The sequence below is a fragment of the Coloeus monedula genome (assembly GCF_965178545.1).
Source record: "Coloeus monedula genome assembly, chromosome: 7".
Lineage (NCBI taxonomy): Eukaryota > Metazoa > Chordata > Aves > Passeriformes > Corvidae > Coloeus > Coloeus monedula.
Window position 1 is genome coordinate 34,144,772 of NC_138787.1, and position 21,027 is coordinate 34,165,798.

Consider the following 21,027-nt stretch of genomic DNA (forward strand, 5'->3'; position numbering starts at 1 on the left):
TGTCATAATGCATGCAATTGAATATATTCAAGAAAACTAAAAGACTCTTCATCTGTTACTGATACCATCCTCAAAACCAAAACCAAAACCAAAACCAAGCACAACACATCAAATACCTCTTCAGGTCTTCCTAGAGCAGGAGTTCCAGTAAGGAGAACAGCTCTGAGAGCTTTCTGCACAATTGGCAATAAAATCTTGCTGCGGGTAGCATTTCTGGATTTCATGTAGTGTGATTCATCAATCACAACCACCTTAAAGTTCTGCCTGTACAAAGTGTCTACCAAAGTCTGTGCATCAGATGTCAACAGCCCATACCCCAGAATGGTTACTCTGCTTGTTGATATTCTCCTGAAAAACAAAATCCACAAGTTTTCTCAGCAAGTTTTCATTGTAGGACAATTAATATAAGAGAGAGATTATAAAAACTAATCTCAGAAGGCATGTATGTCTCCTTTTGGATTGATTGACAAGTGGGCTGTGAGGCTAACAACAACAGCTTTTGGTGTTTAAAATATCTCACACTTATCAAACACATAATTCATAATCGTTTTCAGAAGACACACATTGCATTTCAAAGGAATTTTATTATCTGGCTGCATTGCTTCACCCTGTGCTCCTTACAGAGTACGTCATAGGACAAACCCACTTCCTGCACAAAAAGTTACACACAAGCCAAGGTCTTTATCAGCACCCAAACACCTGAAGTAATGATGTCTCTGTGCAAGCTTTCTACTGCTCTGGGTACGAAGAGTCCCCTCACCAGCAGCCTGAGAGGATTAACTAGACTGTCCCTGAGTATTTGGGCACTGTGAAAGTACAGTCTGGGCTGAACCTCACAGCTTCCTGTCAGAGCTGTTATCCAGCTTTTTTGCTTAAAACAGAACATGAAGAAAACAAAAACACTGGAAGCAGGGAGTCAACATGGCACAAGATGAAAAATTGGTATGTAATTGAAAATGAAGTATTTATAACAAATTTAAAGACATATACAGGTCCAAGGCATTAATTGATTTTAAAATCACTAGAGAGCACTGTGGCCCTTCAGAAGCCTTTGAGCAGCACAGAAACTCTTACAGCTGTTAGACACACAAGTCATCAGAATGAGGGTCATAGCTGGTATGCCCATCTGTCAGACACCACTGCTCTGCTGGCATCATTTCTGCTTGTTCTTCAGCAGCAAGAGATCAAGAAACCAAGCAAGCTGAAGCTGAAGCTTCCTTGATGATTTAACAGGAAAAATGGTAAATGCACCTACACATTCATGCTCCTGGATATGGAAAGGGCAGTGGTTTGAGCACTGGCACTGTGGGCACTGCAGATTCTGGCTGTCACTGTACAGATAAATGGAGCAACCAGGAAAGCACGATTTTCCCTTACCCTTTCTGAAGGGTACATTTAAAAAATCACAAATAAACTTATTTCTTTTAGTGGAACTAATTTATTCAAGAAACTTCCATTTTCAAATTTGGCCAGAAATTATGAACCTAAATTGATGTCTAAGTATATTTTAACCTGGTTTAATCAAGAAGTTAAACAACACTCAAGCAGTAAACTTAATTCTTGAAGTTTTGAAGAAAAGCAAAGTATTAAACTGAGAGAAATCAAAGCTTAACATATGGAAGCAGAATTTAACGAAATGCTAATTTGGCAGCTGTATTTTTGCATTTTCTTACAAATGCATAAAACACTTTTTAATGTTAAAATATCAATTAGTTCAACAGCAACCTCAGAGCTAGGCAGCCTCCTGGGAGTTAAATAAGCAGAAACCCAAGTTTTCATCTTTCCTTTTTTTTTGAATAAAAGTAAATAATAATGGTTAAGGTTTACTCCTTTAAAAAAAATCTTAAAAGAACAGAATTTCATTTGCCATTTAATTTTCCCATAATTTTCCCCAGTCCACATTTCCCCTTCCCGCATCCAGCCTATAAGCTCTGAGTGCCTTTTAGATAAATACCTTAAAAGGTGCTAATTTTAGTTTCCATATTCCTGTGATCAACTTAAATTTTGACTATCAGTAGGAATTACCCTTCAATGAAGCTTTCAAAATGCATTTTCAGTTGGATTTCTGTGGTTACCAGGAAGGTTCCAAGCAGCACATCTTGGCAGTCAAGTCACTCTCTGATACTCCCAGAAAACATGAAGATCAGTCTCCCTCACACCCAAGTTTTAGAACAACATCTAAACATTACCATAAAATCAACCAAGTCATTTACAGCAAAGCAGACTAAAAACACCCTTGCAATTCAGAGTAATAGGAGAGTTATTCTAATAACACCCAAGACATAGGCTCTCTGATGAATTCATGCTATTAAGTCTAAAGATAGAAAGTGTAGGTCATGATGACCTTTTCAGTTATTTAGGGATTACTTATTCGAACTTACAAATTTTCTCAGCGTGCTAAATGGAATTCTAACAGTAATTACTTCCTTATTTTGTAATGTACACCAGAAGTTCTCAAAAAATGTTTTACAGAAGCTAATGAATTCATTAGAGTTGAGAAATAACTTGTTCTATCTGAGACACACTGAAGTAATCTAATTTTCAGCAGAAAGGCATTTGCTACTTTGCAAAAAGCAGATCTCTCAACTTCAAAGAAAATGAGTAACTGCTATAATACAATAACACAAAACTGGGAGGAGTGGCTGATATCCCAGAGGGTGTATCTGATACCCCAGAGGGTGGCTCTGCTTGAGCCAGGAGTAGTGAGCAAGCCTTACTGCAGAAGAATAACAAACTTTACTCACCCAATATCAGTTTTGTTCTGAATGATGCTAATGTCGTCTGGAGAGAGTTCTGGAATCCACTTCTCCATCTCATCCACCCAAGGGTATCTCAGAGAGGAAGGCACCACAATTAAGAGAGGCCATTCATTTTTATAGTAATACGAAATGGCAATTGCTTGAATTGTTTTGCCTAGCCCCATCTGAGAAAAGAAAAGAGAAAAGAACAACATCAAAACCAGAAGTCTCTGCTCAGAAAGCATATTCCATTCAGAAAAGCCCAAAAGAATTTGCAAAGATGGAACCAAATAAAGGAAACCCAGTCAAAGAGCTAGTTATATAGTATGTATTTAATTATCACTTTGTTACCACAGATCATCTTTTATGAAACAAGATGTTTCTAGCTAAACAGATTAACACATGTGTTATATCTGGTTAGCTCATCAAAGTCAGAAGCAGCACTTCCATTCATTTCAGAAGATTTTCAGTTCAGGGTCTTAATAGGGTATACTAAAAAGATCAAACTCTTTAATTTGTGAAGCTACCAAAACCATTTTTTAAAGACTATGCAAAGGAAAGAAATATATAGGATGCCTTCTTACAATAAAAACAACTTTGTCCTCAATTTCATAGGCAAGTGAAGAACAAGGACCTGCGGGAAGAGCTCTGGATTTGACCCAGAGGGTCAACAAAAAGAAACTAATGCTCTGATTCACCAGAGCTGATCGTTTCCCTTTGGCCTGTAACACAGATGAGAAAGCCCAGACAGTGAGAATTCAGATGTACAGGCAAGGGGAAGATTCAACAAACAGATTTATATGTAACAGCAAAGTACTTGCTTCATACCGTCAAGGTGGGAATGCTCCCATCTGTGAATAATCATGGCAACAGATGATTATAAGATTCAGAACTTAGGGTTTTGTTTAAGAAATACCAACCCACCTTCAAGATTTTATCAAAGAATGCAGCTATTTTCTCTACTTGTTCACATGGCAAGAGATAGTTCCCAACTCCTGTTAAACATCAAAGCAGACATGGGCCTTAAAATACTCTGTGCAGGTTTTTCATGGAGTCCAGTGGATATTTTAGTGGATCTGCTGCTGTCTAACTACTCACAGTAGTGAGACATAAAACAACAATTTACATCTCCAGTGTTGTGTCTAAATGGACTGATGTAATGATATAATGAAGAGATTTCCCAAGTACAAAAGAAAACAGTGGATTTTCCTACTATTACTAGAAAGAAAATAATAGGAAAGCTACTGTGATACTCAGTTTTCATTCAAAATTGCCAAGTTTTCCTTAAAATTTTCCTGCAATCTCCCCTTGTGTCACCAGTAGTTCTTAGTTAATCTGAAAACAAATCCAAATGAAAAAAAAAAAACCAACAAAATAACATTCATTTCTCGTTTGCTGCCATGGCTGTCTCCCTCACTCAGGCTGTGCAGTCCCTGGTGATAATGCAGGCACTGAGTTGAAATGAATATGGAATAAAAGCAGCACTCTTGGCATCAGCACACCCATGGCTGGATGTAGATCCCACAGAGCTGATCACCAGGCTAGGTCACAAGAATGTGAGACCCTAGAAAAACTGTAGAAAATATGATAGTCTTGGGTTTTGATTTAAACCCATCTTTCTCCAGTATTGAAATGGATGACAGTAAAGCTGTAATTCTGGGGAAGAACTTCGTCTGTCCCCACTCTGAGAAAAAATGGGAACATTATTTGTAGAACACCTTACAAAAAATACTCTTATTATCTTACTTTAATCCTTACATAGTTACACACTCCAGGGATACATACAGTAATTCTCTGATCTTGAGTTTTCGTTGATAATTTCTTTTTGCATACAAGCTCACAATACTGATATTTAATTTTACCAACATTTTCTTATTTTAGAGATAGGTCAAAAAGCACAGGATACATACTAGTGCACAATACTTCCTCCAGTGCCACACCTCTTGTCATTATAAAATATACATTATTTCTTTTGAATAAATGTATATTCCAGGACTTTTTATTGCTAACATAATTATACACAGTTCATTGTCTAGTTCAAAGACGGAAACAAACTGTTTTAATAAAAAAATAGCTACTGCTGATATTTTGATTTTTCCCAAGCTCCCCTTTCCTCTTCCCCTGAATACTTCTGTATTCTCCACAGTTCTCAGATATTTCACATTCTGTGCCAGTATAGTTTATCTCCAGATGTAATGAGATTTTTATAGTATGAGGAGATGCTTAAATACCAATAATCCATCTCCCTCTCCTTCCTAGTATGTCAAGAAAACCCAGATTAGAATTGGGAGACTATAGCAATTCTCTTTTTCAGAAAGGTTTTATACTGACAACACATCAAGAACGTTATTACAAAAATGTTTTCTCTCTGGGAAGAAATGCTGGACTCAGATTTCCCTTAAATGGAACATAATATATATTTTCCAGTGCATGGACACAATGAATTTTACTATTGCTACTTGACTAGTGCACTTTAAAAAATCCACCTTTGGAAACCGTATCTGTTAAAAGTCTCCCTGGGCCAGGAATGTCTAATAATCCATTAAAAATAGCTAGCTATGCAATTATAAGGGACTCTAAAAAAACCCAACAGAGTCAGTGTTTTTAAAATGTAACAATACCAGAGATTTAACCTACAATTAAAATCAACCTTTTAAGTTTTCTCAAGGATTCTTCTAAACTTCTGTCAGGTTTCAATTTTTTCCTCAGGCATTTTCAGGATATCTGCTGACTATCACAGGAATTAGGATTCCTTCATTACCAGCCTTTCTGCCCACAACTCTCAAACAAAAAAAGTCACATCTGCACAAAGTGCATTAACAACACAAAAAAAAAAGATGTTAGAGGAACAGGAACATCACTTACCTCATCAGCAATCATACACCTAAATAAGAAACAAAAATGGGGGGGGGGGAAGCAGAAATTAATACTAAATATAATACATAAACCAATACTTATAAATTGTTTACTATAAATTTAAATTCTGGATTTACTGAACCAATGAAAGGAAAAAAGGTGACTTCATTCCTCCAGATATCACCTACAGAAAGTGAATTTGGTATGAACTGAAAATAAGTATGACAATTATTTTAAAAATATTTATTGAATTTGCTGGCATTACTGCAGAACTTGCAATTGCAAAACTGAATTTCTGCTTAGGTCCAGGGATAGATTAATTGTAATCATAAGAGACACTTCCAAGGCAAGAAGCACATCTTCAATTTTCTTTTGTCTTTCAGAAACAGCAATGTTTTTGCTGCTTCATGATTAAGGATTATCTATATGTCAGATTGATTTTAAAAATGTGCTTTCCAGACCTGTCACATTTGTTTTTAAATAGAAGCAGATACTCCCTCTCCCCCAACAATTGTACTAGCTAAAGTATTAGAAAATGAATTTGATTTTTTGCCCATTTTGGAGTCACTTGGCAATGCCACTCTGTGTAAAGACAATGACAACTCCAAGTCCCCAGTCATAAATAGTAAATTCTGTTCAGCACATTTACATTTTGTAAACATTAAATACCATCTTTGACATGCATTTCTTAAAGGCATTTTATCCATTTGTGATTCCATATTCCATATTGCACCAGGTAACTCAAACATAATGTTCCTTCCATGAAAAAATGGGAAAGATCTTCCAGGTCTTAGTGTCTTTAACAAAATTTAACAAACCAAGATACAAGCATTCTGTATTTTGATCCGGAAAATTCTTTCCAAGTAATACAGAAGTGCTTTTTTAGTGGTGGCTACTCTGAAGTTAGTGTAGCTGGCCAAAAAAAGATAAAATGTTTGATATTTTCAGAAACAGAGTATACTGCTGTTTGCTCACTCTGCCTGCTAGCATAAATAGCAATGTCTACTAATTTCAGCAGTTTCTTCCAACTGAGGTAAAAAACTAATTAACATTAATTCTTACACAACTTCATTTTTTACAAGCAACAAACTATCTATTTGCAATTGCTTTGCAACTTACGCCCCACCCCCAGATGTTAGGGATGGAGCAATGAAAACAAAGGAAGAAAATGTAACAAAACAAAGACCCCAAGTCTTCACAGATTTACAAAACAAAAAAAAAAAAGCAGGAAGAGAATTATTTTTAGTGGCAACCCATGATTGTGGGGCCTTAATGTCTGTGATTTGCAGCTGGGCAAAGACATTTATTTGCAGATGACTAACACACAATTCTAATTTAAAAATAATGTCAGTTTTTGCTCAAAGACTGATTTTTTTTCCCATTCAATACTCATTGTTAATTGCTTGAACTGAAGTTTACAAAACAAGTCTTTCTTTTTTGCAGATTCTTTGAGGCCAACTGCTTTCAGTACATTAATCATGTTTTTAAAAAACAGTTTGAGGCCTGAAATCAATTGGAATGCACAATAACCTACTGTTGCAGTAGTACTCCTTACACAAACGCAGCAAATGAGTAAGACTACAGCTAACAGCTACAGAGCAGAGACAGCTCAAGAATAAGCCACAGATCTTCCTCAACAATAAAGATTATTTATTATAAGGATATCAGAGCAGAAGTACAAATATAGCAATAACCAAGCTGCATCTGGTAGCAAGAAAATGTGGTAAAGAGGACAGGAATAAAAGTGTTTCTTGCCAACATCTGCTGATAAATACAGTATTTCTCAGTAAATCAACTTAAATTTTAGTAGAATTGCATAAATAGTGAAATGTTAATTATGTCAGTTCAGACACACAGAAAACAAAGTGAGAATAGGTAAGATCCTATTGCACTGTTCTTTGACATAGGCGAACTGATTGGACGCTCCTTCTTCCTTTCACAATAACAAGCAAAAATGAAGAAATCCAGAGTGATTTACAAATGGCTCTGACAATTAGAAGCTGAATAGCAAATAAAAACCCACTAACTTTAAGTGTGTCAACCACAGGAACACTTCTTCCATAAAGCTAATTTCTTCATTAGAGTGAACTGTAGCCACTTAAACATTGATGACTTTATCTGCTGACGAATAAGAAATTGGTTTTTTTTCTTTTTGCACTCATTTTCAGACTGTACTCATAAAATCCTTGATGTTATAGAGTATCTTCTGTTTTCATGTCTATTAACTTCCATTGAATATGTCCTAAGTTAAACTTCTTATGCAGCAGCAACAAGTTGATGATTTTTATAGAAACTCATCATTTTGTTGCTGGTAAATGAAGTGAAGTACAAAGTAGCTGCCATCACTTTACCCACAATAACTCTGCAAACAGAGATTACATTAAGTGATCGAGAGTTTTTCTTCCTCATTTCTGCAGTACCTATAGAAACAGAGACACAGAAACACCCCTATGCTTAAAGCTGGTTATGTCTAGTGATATTTTGCTAGTAAGTATTCGCTCTCTTCTCCTGCCCAATGATGAAGTTGCTTTGTTCTAAGTAGTTGGGATTTTCTTTCTGTACTTGCAATCCATCCATTTTCCAGCATTTAAAATTCGACCAGACACATCACAGATTGAGATCAATCAAGTGCACTAAATTGGTTTTAAAGCTCCAGTTAAGAGTTATCTGAATGTGTAAAGTCCTCTGTGATTATACAGTTAGTGACATGAATCACTGCTTGGATCCACACTGCTCAGACTCAAATTCCTGAAAAGCTACAGTTTTTAAATTGCTAATTTATGCCAATTAATTAACATTATTGACACTCACATGTGACAAAATTTTGACATGGCACACAAGATTGAGTTTATGATACAGGTAGTAGTGAAATAAAACTAATATAAGTGGAAATGGAGGATATTCCATTTATTACATATATATATATATATATATAAATAATGCATTTTAAAGCATTCTTCTGTGTAACTTTCACAGTTTTAAAATAAGAATCCTAAAGATGCCTGCTTAATGTAGTTACAAAAGATAAGAAGTCCAAATTTTTTTCATTGGATTCTAGGGCAATGAAAAACAGCTTATATTACTGATAGGAAAATCATGAAATCTTCCCAGTTCATAATCACAACAATTAGAACTTTAAAGAACTTCCCCATCTTTATAGCTCACATCACACAGAACTTAACAAGATACCTAATAGTTAGTTGCACTAAGCTGCTAAAAAGCAATACTTTATATAATCTTAAAAATATGCTGCCTCTATTTAAAACAAACTTCAGTATGCTCTATATTATTGCAGTTAGACAAGCTGCCAACATGGACATAAAGGTTCCATGCTGTCAAAGCAGAAGAAACAGATCTTCAGCTACATTGAAGGGACAAATATGTATTTTTGTTTCACATATTTTGACTGCAAGAAGACAGACTTCTTGTTCTCTGAAGTTCAATTAGTCATTTCCTCTCAACTGGTAGTTACCCAATCTGAGCTTCATCATTCATATCCCATCTGTTCATATGACACCTTAATAATAGTTCTATCCAAGAATATAAATCAGAGCTATGATACGCAGATTCATATCCTGTTATAAGCTCAGCCCACATGGTCAAAAGTTTCAGAAAAGCACGGAAAAAAAAATCATTTGAGATGTCTCAGTTGCACTTACTCTCAGCAGCAAAGTCCAACCGTGCAAAAAAGCACCAGTCAATGGCAAATTCTTTTAGATTCTCTCCCATCTAATCTTTAAATGTTTCCCTTCTTCAGAGCGAATCCTGTGGCTTGTGTTTGAATCTCTGTCCATTCATGAAGGAAATCTCCTATTTTTTCCTAGCAGAAAGCAGTAGAACCTCATTGGGATGCACTGCACATGCTGCTACAACCTTCCTACTATTCATAACCCTTTTACAGTGTAGGGTTAGCAATGGCCTTTGGACACAGTAGGATCTTTCATAAATAGAAGGGAACCATAGTTTGGGCCCCCACTAGATTATAACAGCCCCAGCATTTTGAGGTGTATTAGCTTGAAAATAAAACTACATTTTTCTTTTTTCAAGCAAACACAAAGAGCTTTGAGTGAGGATGTACCCTGGTGAGCGACCACGCCTGCAGAGAGCAAGGTCTGCTGTGCTGGTGCACCTCAGGTGCACACAGGTCCAAAACCCTACTGCTGTTCACTAAAGAGAACAAACACAAGCACCTGAGGTTGTACACAAACCCTAGCTTTCTTCTGGATGTAGAGGATCCCATAGTTGAAGGGACCACCCAAAGCTGGATGAGTCAGAATCCCAGAACCAGACTTCCAGCACTATCGGAATAGGCTAGGTGCTTGATACGTTGTAAAGGTATCATCATCAAGCACGAAGCAAAGGTGCATTTACACATTCTTACTACAGCAAACCTTGGAGAGAAACCTGAAGTAAGCAAAAAAACAGGTGAAAGAACTAAGAAAGAAACCCAAAACTCCTGAAAGAGTCCTCTGAAAGCTCTATCAGGAAAGCTCTGCCTCTAAAAGGACAGAAAGAATAATTTATCAAACTTCAAAAAACACAGAAAGTTCCTGGCTGTGTTGATGTCAAGAAGATTGGAACCAACTTTGCAAAGCAGAAGGACAAGCAGATCTTTTAAAATTTCATGCAGATGAGTTCATTGGAGAAACAGAAGGAAACTGAGGCTAAACTCATGAGGAATATGTCATAGAGCCACAAAAAAAATAGTCTGTATCAGAAGGAGGTTAATGCTAACACAGTTTTATAGAATGAGTTTCAGGGAAGACCAAACATTTAAATGAAAATCATTTCTATTTCTGTATGTCTGGGTTACATTCAGGTCACCCTTTTCGAAATGTCAGCACTATTAACCACGCAAACAATACAGCTGAAGTTTCTTATATTAATTATGGCTACTGCAGCAAGGTATTTTTGTGAAGAAAAAGAATCTCATTTTGAACTTTACTCTTGGAGGAATATTGATTAACAACACACTGGGATTAAGGTCTGTACAACCAAGGATCCTACCAAGTCAAACAGCCGGTGTTAGAGGTTTCTTGTAATGATAGAAATATTTGCAATAATACCCTCTCTAGGGAGCTGTGCTTCCTTACATGGCAGATTAAAAACTAAAGGGGTACAGCAATCCAATACATCTGTTGCTTGCTTGTAGGGATAATTTAACTTCTTGATTGATTTTCAGCAGCTATTTATCCAGGAAAAACCACTGAGAACTACAGGTAGCTTTTCAGAACAAACTCCTTCCCTTTCAAATGCGTTTTCCAAGGCAAACAGTCAAAGCAGTAGCACTTCATTTTTTAAAACACTGAAAATTTTTGTTACTACTCAAGCAAATTAAAGCTGTTTCTTGTTAATGCAGGCTTTGGAACATGTTGTTCAGAGGAAGCTCGAGTCTTTCTTTCACTGGTGTGGGTGTCCTGATATTCTTGGGATTCTCACCTACTCATGTGAGTCAGTTTTATATAACACTACAACATATAATTTACCTCCTACTCACAAGCCAACACTTCAGCACTAACAACTTAACCAAGGGTTATTTAAGGAATCTGAACTTAGAACATTTTTATATAAAACTGCGCAAGCAACCATTACATTTGTGTGTCAGTAATCACAGCACGCAGTCCTAAAACTAGAACAAAGAGAGCTGACTCCCTTGCAGAAATAATCAAGGGTGTTTCACCAAAAATAGTGCTCCAGAAGATGTAAGATAGATCTTACCCTTGCTCCTGAACTATACTAGGTATCTAAAAAATCCCAAAGTAATAAAACCCCAGCCTTTGATTTAACGTAAGATGCACCAAATTGCCACATCTGCATTGTTAATGATTCTGAAAAGGAGCCTAGAGGAGAATGGTTGTGGTGTCTTAGGCTTTTCTCTAACACTCTTCGACATGTGACTGAAAAATCCACCTAAAATGTTTTATTAATATTTGAAAGCTCTCAGACCACATGTTCTGGTATTCTAGCTTTGGCAAAGTTGTGTGGAATAACACATAACACAAAGCGGTCGAGTTGAAGGTTAAGCTCAGACACATCAATATGTTTTTAGAACACATTAATGGAACTGTTAAGTGGAAAAACCTCCAGCCAAGAAGACACTCAATAGTGATAGTGAAAACTGTTTACCTATTCAGTCACTGGCTTCACAGACAAATGGGTTCAGCAGCTGACTCAATGCAAGAGAACAGAACAGTGTCAACTAATTTCAGCTACTGATAATCTAGGCTGCAAACGTTAACCTGGCTGTTAACTGGCATGACTGAAATATGTGTGAGCAGCAGAATCCTTCCTTAGCATGCAGTCTAATGGCTTTCAATGAAATTTACTTATCAGTACTTTCCCAATAAACTCTGCATTCCCTGGTGATCTGGGGCAGTTTTCCCCTCTGCCTGTCTCTTCCAACTTGCATTAAGTCAGTCAGAATGTGACTCATACTCGTTTAAGATCTTACTTCTATTCATTCTCATTAAAGTCACTTGTCTCACACTCAGAACTGCTCCCTCCCATTTGTCCTCTCCCTCGTGCTTGTGGTTAAACACACCAACTTTTCATCATGGACTCCTGCAAACTTTCCCTGCACACAACACCAACTCATTTCCTCTTTCCCCTCCCTCTATCACTGTTGACAACATACTAAACTACACTTGTAGCCTTTATCTCTTTCACTCCTCCTCTTCCATTCTAACAAATTGTGCCCTGCATTTCTAAAATCTGCATTTTCTTCTCTATTCCTGCTGCTACAAGCCCACATTTAAACCCAGGTAAATTCTCATATGTCTACCATTGGGTTTTTTCTTCTAAGTCTTTTTTTTTTTTTTTTACCCCACATCGCTCGTCTCCTGAATTATATCCTACATTCACTTACTGACAATGCATTTTTTGTTCTATTTGAACTGCTTCCCAGTCCCTCCAGCATCACTTCCAAACAAGCTTCCCTGGCTATGAAAGCTCTGCAGAATTTGGCTCAGTCTCTCATTCATACTTCCTGCATCTGAATCTCATTCTGTGAGCTAGCATCTTCATTTATTCATCCCTCTCTTCCTTGGCACTTCTCAAATGTGAAATGTACTCTGAATCACTACAAACCAATGTCTTTAAAAAAATGAAACCTTTCTCCAACTCCCAGAGCTGAAATGTATTAACTGTTTGATGCTGTCCATATTCATTAAATAGCCATCCCATTCTTTTTCCCCAGAGATTATTTCTGTGCTCACCTGTTACAATGCAGGTTTAAGGACCCCCATTCATCACAAAATTATAGTAATTTTAGACATCTGAGTTGCCGAATATATTGGAATAAAAGATTATTTCTTTCTTGGTCTAGCAAGAGATTTATGCCTTGTTTCAAACAGCCCTCTCAGGCTAACTACAAACTACTGAGACTAGAGACAGAAACCACAAAAAAAGCTACAATTATTTTTGTTCCAATCTGATCTCTGACCTCAAGTTCTACAAATAATGGAAACACTTGTTGATGGCACTTGATGCTGTGTGCCACCAAGCACAGATTAACATAAAAATGAAACATTTAAAGAAATATTCCTAGACATGACCTAAAAAAAAAATTAACAATAAATATGAAGGTAATTTCTTTTTCTAACGTGCAAATTTAAGTAATCTGGCTTTTATTGAAATCAGTGTGACAAAACCAGACAGAATAAGTAGAATTCCCAAAAGAGAGCACAATTAACTTCATCTTGCCTGTTTGTGATGATCTTCATGTTTAACTCTGAACTCCATGAGTGTAATAACAAGAATTCAAACTAACTGCAGACTCTCAGCAATGATACTACAAAACCTGGAGTCATTACAGGATATTCTGTTTGGGGCTTACACAAGTTCTACATCCTTACCTGCAGCATCTAAGAATGACAGTCACTGTTCTGTGCTTACAAGGAAATAGCCAGAATGCTCATTAAACTTTTCAGCAACTTATCAAGCACAAAATGGCCCAACATGAATAAAACTTGAAGAAAAATTCTTACAGATGTTCCCCATAAATATGGATAATTATCAGTATAAATATTGATAATACACTGATAATTATCAAACAGCTATAGCTCCACAATATATGAACTCTTCATGTCAAGTATTTCTGTCACATTTTTCTTCCTTTAGAAATTAATGGCCAGTGTTTTCACTGTGTAAATGAAATTATGTGCTTCTTGTTTAGGTTAAACTAAGATATCCAGTAAACTAAGACTGTGGTGTTGTGAGAATTTATAACAGAAATGAAAACAGTAAAGTAAAACTCAGCTGAAAATAACTATGCCTTATCTCCCAGAAGAGAAATACTAAGAACTGATACTTGGGGAAAATTCAACATTAGCCTGCAAAGTGTTTTGTAAATGTTCTTTTAAACCATGCAGCTGATTCTGAAAAAAACCAAATTAGACAATGGTAAAAAGCAGTTGGTCCTGCATTTAATCACAACATCAACTTGCAGAAACCTATGACCTTTTAAACAAAGGACAGAAAAATTATATATATACAGTAAGAGATATGTAGACATGGAACTAGGCTTAGTGCTTCAAAATGGGATTGAAAGACAAATCTATTTTCTTATTCTTAACTACTATCAGAGATAAAAACCTGAAGAATAGAAATACACTGAAAGAGCAAATCAATCAGTAATCATGGATCAAAAATAGTAAAGATAAAAGCAAAAGTGAAACAAAAGCTCTGGTAACTTAGAAAGGCAATACAAGGCAGAAAGCACCAATTGCATTGTACAGAAGGAGAAAGAAAGATTAATAGATAACATAAAACCCAGAAGCAACCTCAGTAATAATGGTAACAATGAGAGTGGAAGTGAAAAATAGTAACAGAAAAGTGTAAGACAAAAGGGCCTACTGCTGTAGCACAAACTAAAATATGCATAGGAGTCCATGGACTGAACAGATTTTCACTTATTCTATCAGCTTCCAAAATGTAAAACTATCATTCCCTTGGACAACCAACTCAAATGGAAATTATATCTTTCATACTCCTCAATGGATAATACATCCCAGAAAGTTAAAGAAATTTGTGTAGAAATTTGCGTAAGAATTTAAATAGGACTTCTATCAGAAATTCCTCATCCTACAAAGGGCTGTGCATGGGAATTCTAAACATCTCTTTTGGCTTCCTGCACATTTCTGTGGCCCAACTACTAAAACCTCAGCAGATTGTATATACTATGCCTTTCCAGAGAAGAATCTTTCAACTGTGTTTATAAACTTTGATGAAATTATGATTTGAATCTTTGGTTTTTTGGTCTACTTTGGGGATGGGAGAGGGGAATAATTTCTACAAAGACTGATAATCTTTGAGGTAAAAGTCTGTTTTAATTAAAAAAGAATTAACTATGTGCTCCTCCTGTGTAACTTGCTAGAAATCAGAGACATAGCCAATGGGAAAAAGTACTATTTTGAAGTGTAGGCAACTGATTCAATACTATAACAGAGGACATTTACATTCCATTCTCTAATAATTTCACTGCCATAACGGTTCTCTGTAGACTATTATCCAAAAAAATATTAAACACTATACAACTTTTTCTTACTCTAGATAGGGACTGCCTAACAAAACAATTGCCTTTTCATTAAAAGTGATAGCTCTTAATGGCAGATGTGAACTCTGCATATCCTGATATTGCCATCCATGGTCATTTACTTTTTTTACTGTGTCTAACAACATTAAGCCAGCATGTATAGGAAATTAAAAATCACATGCTCCTGAATATATAAGTTAATGTATTACCTCTCAAGCTTATACAGGAAACAAGATCACCCCAAGTTACAATAGTTTGAACACACAATTATAATGTGTATAATATTACAACGGAAAAGCTTGTTTTATGAGTAGTAAATATCTCCAAGTCCTCTTTTGCATCCAGCTTAAATAAACTGTTCTGCCAACACGCCTAGAAAGAAATATATCTGTGTCCGAAAGCATCTTTTACAGATACCATCTACAAGACAAGCAGTGCTAAATAATGATGCTTGCAAATCACATACTGACAGTTTTTATTACAAAACTTGATAAAGCATTTAGTGATATCCAGTAGTACAAGAGCTAAATTTCAAACAACAGCATGCCTCTTTTACAGAGTATTCAGGTGAACAAATTGTTTGCATTACTAGACAGACATCACACACTTTCATCAAGAGAGGATATAAAACAAGAACACAGGTAAAAAGAATTGTGACTTTCCAAGTATGACATTAAGGAACAGAAGCAGTAAAAATCAGTAATATTCAAAGAGACATGAGCTCAAATGAGACTGAATACAATCCTTATCAGTACTATTGAGTAATTTGCCCATATATCACTGAATCTTGGATATTTTATCCAAACTGCTACCACTTCTTCCAGAATATTGTGCTTCAACACTGCCACCTCTTCACTAACAGCTGGTGACCCCTCAGTTCTACCCTGAGTTCTGAGGAAATGGAGATTTGTCCACATCTGCCCAAACCATGACTAATAAGCAGCAAACAGAGAATTGCTCATTTCCACCTCCCAACAGCACACGTACATCTGACCCCAACAGCCCTCAGTATTTCCTAAGCCTGTTGCTAACAGTTCACACTCCTGGAAGGGACAAGTCGGTTAGTTTTTATTTAAGAGGCAGTTTAAAGCACACACAAATAAATAAATACATATTATTGCTGGTTTTAAAAGTAGCTTACACCTTCACTGGAAGAAAATCATAAAAATAAAATAGTCTTCATGGACATAAGTTGTGTGCACCCACTTTTTGTGCACATTAATGTTTGAGGCTACAAATAAAGACTATATATTGTATCCATCCCTAGGCAGCCATTCCAAAGTGCATTTCTGAAGAATAATCTCTAGTAAGGAATAAGCAGCCAGTCAGTTATTTACCTCTAAGGCATGTTTGTGAGACAAAAGGTATCTTATGTTGAACCACACACTGTCTTGTTGGCTCTAGAATTGTCATTTCCTAGTAAAGTGTTAGGCAGTCTCCATTAAATGAGGTAATGCCTTTGGAGCATCTACTGGAAAAGCCTTTGATTCATTTACCAACGAACTGAAAGTATAAACCACAACAGCATATTTATTTTATGCTTTGGGAACAGACAAGGGAATTAATAGCTCACTCCCAGCCCCTTCCATGCAAAAAATAAGAGTTTGTTCTAATAATAAGTTCCTTTTCATGCTGGGTGCTTGTCTAATCTAAGATGATATTAATTGAATCTCTTCAGCCAACACTTGCTCTACACCAGTTTCCTATCACTCCAGCAAAGCATGGATTAAGTGATGACTGTGAAGGGAGTGCATAGCCTGGGGGAAGAAAAAAGATGAGCAGAGATGCATATATTGCTCACTTCAAGTCCTATGCTTATATATTTTTAAAACTAGAAAAGACACTTCTACAGAAAAGGTACCACTAGGAATACTGAAAGAAGGTTTAAATCATTATGGAGTACACAAAAGGGAAAGACTTGTGTGAGGCAAGGGTTGACAAACTAATAAGAAAATTCAGCTACAAGCACCAGAGGCTCTTGTTCTCTGTTTTGGGACAGGAAGAGAAATAGATCCACATGAGCAAGGGACAGATTTAAAAAATACTCCTTGGGAAAGTTTGACTTAACACTTTTTACTTCAGATAGAAGCTGGCTGAGAGTGTGCACACAATCCCTCAGTTTGACCCAGCTTACACACAGAATTTGCTGTGCCAAGGAATGAGATTTCTTGCAATCATGATGAACATTTTTCCATATCCATGCCACATGAAAACCATCAGTGCTGGGTTATGCAAAACTCTTGTTAGTGAAAGACTTAGAGAAAAAACCCAACATAAACCCATAACCTTAATGAAAAAAAATAAAATTCCCTCCTTGACAGAGTCATTAGACTAGGTATGCCAAACCTTTTTGAATACTTATTGCAGGCAGTTGTTACTACTTCAGCAAAAAGAAGAAAGAAACATCTGATAAAAATTTATCCAGTCCTGTAGCTAAGCTGCTTCCCAAGGAACCTCTATATTATATAACAGCCTGTAAAAGATTATGCCACTTTCAAATACATCCATTAGCCTACACTAATTAAACGTGCAGTTTCTTTAATTTTAATGGCTTCTGTTATTTCACTGTTTTATATATAAATATACACCTCAATTGCATATTCAATGGCAGCCAAGGGCTTTGGATTTATTAAATTCTAACATAGGCTTTGCTGTCTGTTCTACCAAAACCTTAGCTATCCATTAAAATCATATCCATTCATTCTCAGTCTGTGCAGCAAGAAAGTGCCTGATATGGCTGGTGGTCACAGAGAAGTTAATGCCAATTCAGCATAAAGCATATCAAATCTCAGGCTCTCATGTGAATGGCTGGAGTCATCTTTCTCTTCTGCCACTGAAACTGGCAGTATAAAACAGATGGTTTGTTCTTTCCCTGAGACAGCAGTGCTAAAGGGTTTTGGCCAAAGGAATAGAATCAAAGCGAAAGAACTCACAGGAAATTTTAATTGATTGAAATTTCCATATAATTGCAAGAACTGATGATAAATATTTCCTTTCCAATTTTTCACCTTTGGAGGAAAAGACGCACATTTCTTTTCCCCTGAAAATAATCACAAACATTGGCAAGCAACCCCCTTAGGCCCCAAGCCTCTCCTTCTCAGCAAGATGCTGAAATAATCAGGAACTAATTTCATCCATCTTTTCCACACAGGCTACAGTAATTCCATTTGTGCCAGACCTCCCCAACATCATTCCTTTCCAAAAGAACAGCATACAGTAGTTTCACAGCTTTAGGCTGCAATTGCCCACATTTCCTAAAATTTATAAATGTGGAAATAGCATTTCCCCCCTCCTTTTTGACCCTGTAACTCAGTAACAGGCTCTTACTCAGCAAAATATTTCTGGGCTCTGCGGTATAAACTGTGATTTTGATTTACCAGGTACTTAATTGTTGAATGTCTACTCCATCAGCTGCTGCATTGGCTAACTGAGCACTCTGCAAGGCTGCTTCTGCTCTGCTGCTGCAGCTCAGTGAGCTCCAGAACACCCTGATTACACACCAGAATTGTACCAAGTTTAAAATAGAAAACCACACAGATGCATCAGGATCTGTTAGTCATTCCCTTAACAGCTCTACCATGCCATTAAGAACTAAAGAATCAAATGTGAATTAACTTATTTTAAGAATTCTTTATTAACATAACAAAAATGATGGTCCTACTGATATCAACCTCCTTTCACACAAGAACTTTGATACTACAATTCTCTTTTGCATAATGTATTAATAAACATTTCTTCATCCTCTGCAGAAAAAAACCCCATAACTCATTTTAAACCATGTTACCTTATAGCTTATAAAAGATTTCTCTAACATAACTCACCTAAGACTGCTGCTATAGAATAACCTCTGTAAAAATTAATTGATCTTTACCTAAAGTAATTATTTTTGGCATGTGATACAGTAAGTTGAATACAATAATTTTACCTGCCACTTCTCTGAAGCGCAAATATGATGCCTTTTTCCTGAAAAGGAAGCAGCTTCTTTCTCAGTCTTTCAGGTAGGAAGGACAGCTTAGCATTAACATCCTTTAACTGAGAAGCTTCAAGTGAAGGTGTTTCCTGAAGAGCATTGGCCATGCTGAACCCGAGGGAAACAAAAGAGAAAGATGTCGTCTTACTTACGAGAACAATACTTCACGGAACAATACTCATCACTTCATCTTGAAATAATCAATATCTACACAACTTCTCTTGAGTTTTGAGAATTCTCTCTGGAAAGTATAAAATTGTGCAGATGATGGAGGAAGAGTCCCTCACCTCAGTCTCAATAAAATATTCTAACTATTCCAGGATGATGAGGTCAGCATTTGTCTCTTCCTCTACACTATAAAATAATTATTTAAGCAAATACCCTATTCATGAATGAAAGTTATTTGCCATTCAAATCAAGCTTACTCATGGACATCGAAATATAATTCTTTTAGTAAATATTTTTCAGAAGAGTTCTAGGAAAAAGATAGGTTATTTAACCTTCTGATGATGGAACTAACAGTCCTTTAAACTTTTTAATTCTAAAAATTAAGTCAGAAAAAAAGGGGTAAATAAGCCCACTTTGGGGGAAGTAAAAAAAAAAAAAAGAAGAAAAAATAAAAGAAAAACCAGTAAGGAAATTGTTTTTTTCTCAGGGAAATTAAATTCAAACCAAAGAACTAATCAATACAAATTTTCATAGTGTGCTTAAGATTAAAAATGGGGATTCCTCATTCATTTTTGTTCAAGGGACAGGGTCAGAGCAGAAATACTCACTTTTGTTCTCTTTTAACTTCAATAGAGTTTAAACAAGCAAACAAAAGTTTATAAAGCTCAGTTGCAGTGCACTAACTGAACGCAAAGAAAGACTAAAACCTTTACATCAAAACATTACCTAATTATTTTGGATTCACAGCCTGTGTAAGGAGCAGGATTACCACAGGAACAAAGAATGTCAGCCAAAATAGGCTTCCTGGACTCAGCAGTACCACCAGGTTTGACAGCAAAATTCTGAATTGGGTGCAGATTTTTTGATAGTGATAGGAGAGGGAAAAGGACAGGGAACAGGACCTGAATGTTCTGGGAACAGGACCTGAATGTTCTGGAAATCCACTAAACTGTTGTAGAATTCCAGAAAAATGAGGATTTTGGCGGATCTGTCACTGGCATTGGCAGTCAGGCTAATGACATTCAGGCAGACAGAAAATGAATAAGTGCTTTTCTTGGTTACAGGATGAATTACAGGCACGTCTATCAGGATACACATCAGGCATTTCAGGGGAATGTAAAGAAAATGCTGTGGATGAGCCTCCAGGCAAGTTCCATGACATTCTCATCGTGGAAGAATTGAACAGGGTAACACTGGAACTTCCAGGCATTCCTTCTTGGGCCTCTATTACCACTTCTACAAAGAGGGGGTGTTTAACCACAACCATTCTGACATACCATTCTGCTGGGCAATGAGGGAAGAATAGTGATTTTAAAATACTGATCAACACACGTAAGTTGGGACATAAGCATTGTATTGACCATGGCAATTTTGTCCCCTATTTTCGTAAGTGGAATCTTTGATATATCTTCACAGAAACAGTATTCCTGTACCTTGGGCCTCTGGAACATTCAGCAGCAGATACAAGTACTGTGATGAGTACCAGGCTCTTTCATGCATGTCCACCACAGAGCTTTGCTTAACAGAAGATGGAAAGCCCCTGTGTGCCCAAGAGAAGCATTTCACAGCAGAAGATTCATAAGGCTCCAGTAAATACCTGCTTCAGCTCTCAGCTGAGCAAACAAAATGTTTCAACTCTATGTGTTGGGAAAACAATCATAACCACTCCAGTTCCATCACAATATTTTCCACTGAGTATTTTTTTTTTAATTTTAAAAGTTGATTAAGGTACTTCAAGACTGCTGGCAAACAAACAAACAAAC

The 21,027-nt window shown here is 36.4% G+C and overlaps 1 protein-coding gene across 1 annotated transcript in view; it reads right to left on the reverse strand.

Annotated features, from left to right (window-relative positions):
- ZRANB3 (zinc finger RANBP2-type containing 3) overlaps positions 1-20,760 on the reverse strand; it is a gene marked incomplete at both ends in the record, with an annotated part of 37,713 nt that extends 16,953 nt beyond the window's left edge. Inside the window, 6 exon segments of the mRNA XM_082284798.1 lie at positions 117-348; positions 2,745-2,923; positions 5,604-5,622; positions 19,052-19,204; positions 20,698-20,735; positions 20,737-20,760. Of these exon segments, the coding sequence (XP_082140924.1) occupies positions 117-348; positions 2,745-2,923; positions 5,604-5,622; positions 19,052-19,204; positions 20,698-20,735; positions 20,737-20,760 (645 nt within the window).
- Between the last annotated feature and the right edge of the window lie 267 nt (positions 20,761-21,027).